Source organism: Nicotiana sylvestris, chromosome 12 (genome assembly GCF_000393655.2).
Source record: "Nicotiana sylvestris chromosome 12, ASM39365v2, whole genome shotgun sequence".
Taxonomy (NCBI): domain Eukaryota; kingdom Viridiplantae; phylum Streptophyta; class Magnoliopsida; order Solanales; family Solanaceae; genus Nicotiana; species Nicotiana sylvestris.
Window position 1 is genome coordinate 112433390 of NC_091068.1, and position 5115 is coordinate 112438504.

A 5115-nucleotide genomic window follows, 5' to 3' on the forward strand; every position below is an offset into this window, starting at 1 on the left:
TTGAAAATTCAGAGTAGGTGGAAAGGTCTCTGTCGATACTTTATGCGATTGTTTAGGTCACATTGCATGTGATAAATGACGCCTTACTGTTTGTACTTTTGGCCTAACACAATCTCGACTTGATTCTCTCATCAGCTTCACTAATCTTCAGCTGTTAGTAAGGGCTAATTTGGTTCTCGCTTAAACATAACTAGGATTACGATAAAGAACTTTTTGGATAGATTAGTAACAAAAGGATTGGGCAGTGATTAATAACGAGGAGATTTTCGACTTTGTACGTTTCTTAAAAAATAATAGATAAAATACATAATTTATCATAATACCCGTATTAATTGGCCAAATAGAAAATAGGAAATAGGAAATATTAATTGGCGTACAATCTTAATTGATTTGAAATAAGTAATTAATGCTAAGGGCAAAATAGGAAAAATAAATTATTTTTCTCTTGATACGCAAAAATGAACAAGTAAAAATGAAAATCTATTTTTAGAAGGCAAAATACATTACCTCCCTCTTGCCACGCATTATTAGTTACAGCCTTAAACTATTCGTGGTCTTAATTATCCCTTCAACTAGGCCTTTTCCTGGACTCTGATGTGGCAAATTGTGTGGGTAAATTTGCCTGCCACGTGGATTTTCCTGTATATTTGGCATTTTTTTGAAAAATAAAATATATTTTTTTCCTTTTTAAGTATGTTACTTTTTTATATAATTTTTTTCGAATACAATATATAATAAAACTTGGATATAACTACATTATTTAGGCTAAATTTTTTTATTTGGCTAAAAATAATAAAGTTTTAGTTAATCTTTTTTGAATTTGACCTGAAAATAAAGATTTATACAATTGAAATAAATAGTCAATTCATCTAAAAAGTTATAAAAATACATAGTTTGAAATTAATTATTTTGGCTATAATTTTTTATATAGCTCTAAGTTATGGTGCTCTAAATATATATATATATATATATATATATATATATTTTACCTGAAAATAGTAAAAATACACAGTTGAAATAAATAGTCATTGTATCAAAAGAAGAAATAAAAAGAATGTACAATTGCAAAAAATAACTTACTTTATGGATACATTTTTAGAGAAATAAAAAAAAGGCAGCACGGTGCACTAAGCTCCCGCTATGCGCGGGGTCTGTGGAAGAGTCGGACCACAAGGGTCTATCGTACGCAGCCTTACCCTGCATTTCTACAATAAGTATTTTCTAGAACAATAAGTATGTTAGAAATAATAAGTAATTTCTTGCAATTGTTCACTCTTTTTATTTCTTCTTTTGATACAATGACTATTTATTTCAACTGTGTATTTTTACCTTTTCAGGTAAAATATGTAAAAAGTATATTTTTAGAGCACCATAAGTTAGAGCTATATAAAAAATTATAGCCAAAATAATTAATTTCAAACTATGTATTTTTATAACTGTTTAGATGCATTGATTATTTATTTCAATTGTATAAATCTTTATTTTTCAGGTCAAATTCAAAAAAAGATTAACAAAACTTTATTATATTTAGCCAAATAAAATTTTTTAGCCTAAATAATGTAGTTATATCCAAGTTTTATTATAAATTTATTCGAAAAAATTATATAAAAAAGTAAAATATTTAAAAAGGTAAAAATATATTTGATTTTTCAAAAAAATGTCACATATACAGAAAAATTCACGTGGCAAGCGAGTGCACCCACACAATTTGCCGCATCAGCGTCTAAGGGTGTAATGGTTCTCAAAAGGCCTAGTTGAGGGGGGTAATTAAGATCACGAATAGTTTAACGTTGTAACTAATAATCCGTGACAAGCTTAGGGAGGTGATAAGGTATTTTGCCTTTTTAGAATAGTGAACAAGTAAAATTGAACGAAAGAAGTATAAAGTTACTTTCTTTAAAAAGCCGTTTTGGCCTTTAAGTACCACTAGTTTTGAAGTACGTGCGTTACGCGTGAATCCTTATAGACGAGAATAAACTTTAAAAAAGCACATGAACAATATTATTTGACTTCCTATATTACTTAAATAAGCATAGATTCCAAAAAAAATATAGAAAGTAATAATTTAAACAATCTTATAAATTACAGTACAGTTTACTGCTAATTTTAATATATAAATTTAAGTATCTTATTATGTTTTTCTTGTCAAATATTGTAATTGAGTTTGTGATTTAATATGGCCATATATTACAATATATAAATAAAAAAAATTAAAGTATGCTATATATTATTACTATGAATTATTATTATTTTTAAATGTAAGCATGTCGTTTATTTAAAGATATTTTTTTACTCATCCTAATGTGCTTATGGTAGTATATAACATTAACCTTTAATGTTTAGGAATTTAAGAAATAAATTTATATAACTTATAACTTTAATATTAGGAGACTCTACATCTTTCTCCATTGACGATCTTCACCAAGCGGCGGTTACGTTTGGTGGGGAAAGCGGTTGTCAATGGCGAGGGGCAAGTGTAATGGACTAGGAAGACCAAGGAAGACATCGATCCTAGTTCTAGGAAGCTCCCTAACATCGAATTCATCTCCATCAAAACCAGTATTCTCACAGAAATCACAAATGACGACACCGGCGATAGCATCAATGGCAGAAACGAGTGGTAACATCTCTACTGTGAATAATTCTAAAAATTTAAAAGTAGTTGAGGACAATAGAATGAGTAAGGTTGATAATAGAAAGAGTAAAATTCAGAATGATTGTGCGCCGTCATCTTCGAATGTTACGATCATAGAAAAAGCTCAATCAATTGTACATGCAAATGAAAATTCACAGAAATTGGAAGCTAATTAGGATCTAGTAGCTCCCGGTGTGGGCAAATTTGTTTGCTAGTAATCGAATGACATCTAATGGCCTTGTTCTATCTTACATTCCACCGACGATAGTGGATGGAAGTGTAGTTATTCAATTAGATCCAACGGAGACGGCGAAGGAACCTGATAAGTGGAAACATTCTCTGATTGTTGCTGTTATTGGTGAAATCCCTGGGTACAATCATATTATTTTGGCATGCCAGGGGATACTACATTGCAAAATTCAAAGAGGAAGAAGATTTGGAGGAAGTTCTATATGGAGGACCTTACACGATTAGCAACAGACCAATAATCCTGAAGAGATGGTCTTCTGATGTTGAATTTGATGCAACATTCCTTAAAGAGATGCCTCTATGGGTCTCTTTCCCCACTTTACCTGTGACATACTGGAGTAAGGATTCTCTAAGTAGGTTGGGAAGTATAATAGGAGTTCCTCTATTTGCAGATGAATGTATGGCAAAGCAATCGAGAATATCATTTGCCAGGATGCCGATTGAAGTAAGCATAACTAACATTGCCAAATGAAGTCAAAATAAAGGATCCGTCAGGGAAGATACACCAGCAGGTGGTAAGGTTTGAATGGCAGCCTGATTTCTGTCCAGATTGCCAACAAATGGGGCATATTTGCAAACGAAATGAGGAAGTATAGGGAAAACAACAAAAAATGCAAAAAAAAAAATAAAAAAATGGGAGAGCACAACAGCCAGCTAAAGAGTGGAGAAGTAAGGGGCTGATAACACAGAACATAAATGTGGCACAGAAAGCTGCTGAACATACTATGAGTAAAAGTAAGGAAATAATACAGGTTATGGAACAAAACAAATCTCCTAGCATCAAGAATGGGGGAGTATTGACAGAAACACAGGAGCCTACTCAGATGAATGGGAAAGAGATTAGTTTGAAGGGGAAAAAAGCTAGTGCTACTAGTTCTAGAAATGCAGTGACTGGTATGGATTTTTCAGTGGCCACACAAAATGCATTTGGAATTCTAGCATGAAGACAAGAGGATAAACAACCACTAGATAGAGGTGGTACAAATGAACAATCCAAATGACAATGCTTATGTGGAATGTAAGGGGAGCAAATCAAAGATACAAACGAAGGAGTTAGCTAAATACATCAAAGACAAACATATATCTCTAGCTGGATTAGTGGAAACCAGAATTAAGCATCATAAAGCTTCTGTAATTGCCCCTAAGATAGCATAACATTGGGAATTGGTGCACAATTATGATCAAGCAGCTAATGGTAGAATATGGATCATGTTTGACAAGAACATTTGGCAGGTGGATGTAGTACTAACGGATGCTCAGTTTATACACTGTAATATTATTAGCACTAATATCTGTTGTGCTATGACTATGATATATGGATACAACAGTGTAGACATGAGAAAAGGAATGTGGCAAAAACTTAGGATGCTGGCTCAGTCTATAAATCAACCATGGCTCATATGGGGGGACTTCAATGCAGTCATGTCTATTCAAGATAGAGTATCAAGGCATGAAGTAACAATGGCTGATATTCAAGATTTTGCAGATTTTTATTCTGATACCATGACTACTGGAATTCCTTGGAGGGGAGATTACTTCACATGGACAAATGGTCAAATGGGAGTGGATAGAGTAATTAGTAAAATTGATAGAGCCTTGGGAAATGGTGAATGGATGATGAAGTTTGGGCATCTAACAATGGAAATTAGAGATCCATTTATTTCAGATCATTCTCTTTTATCTCTGAGATTTGAAGGAAGAAATAGTTGTATTAAATACCCTTTAGATTCTTGAATATTTGGGCTAATCATGAGGCATTCCAAAGTATAGTTACTAAGGGATGGCAAGGGAAGCAACAATATTGCAAGCTAGCAACCATCTGGAACAGATTGAAAGCTATGCAAGCAGACTTTAAGAATTTGAATAACAAGAATTTTAGGAATGCAACAATGAAAATTGAACAAGCAAGAAGGGATATAATTGAATGTCAGCAAGAGATGAAGAAAGGATACACACATCAACTAAGGATGATGGAGAAGGAAGCTAGAGATAAACTAGAAAAATGGTCACTCATTGAAGAAAAGATATTTCAGCAAAAATCAAGAGCCCAATGGATCAAAACAGGTGATGGAAACAACAAGTACTTATTTGCAGTGATGAAAGAAAGAGCATGCAGGAAAAACATTACAACCTTAACAGCATTGAATGGTACAATCCTGACAGAGCCTAAGAGTATTAAGAGGGAGATTGTAGCGTTTTACAAATCTCTTATGGGGACTGCTGCTAATTAG

General features: G+C 32.8%; 1 protein-coding gene across 1 annotated transcript; it reads left to right on the forward strand.

Annotated features, from left to right (window-relative positions):
• The first annotated feature begins 3868 nt into the window (after positions 1–3868).
• Positions 3869–5115, forward strand: LOC104235221 (uncharacterized). Its single transcript, XM_009788939.1, has 3 exons — positions 3869–4015; positions 4118–4506; positions 4611–5115. The coding sequence occupies exons 1-3, from the start codon at positions 3869–3871 to the stop codon at positions 5113–5115; spliced, it is 1041 nt and encodes a 346-aa protein (XP_009787241.1).

Bases quoted from the DNA above. Each gene is read 5' to 3' on its own strand.
- LOC104235221 (XM_009788939.1), top strand. From the start codon at position 3,869: ATGAACAATCCAAATGACAATGCTTATGTGGAATGTAAGGGGAGCAAA. The intron at 4,016-4,117 runs GTAATTGCCCCT...AACATTTGGCAG, and splicing joins TTAAGCATCATAAAGCTTCT to GTGGATGTAGTACTAACGGA. The intron at 4,507-4,610 runs GTTTGGGCATCT...AATACCCTTTAG, and splicing joins AATGGTGAATGGATGATGAA to ATTCTTGAATATTTGGGCTA.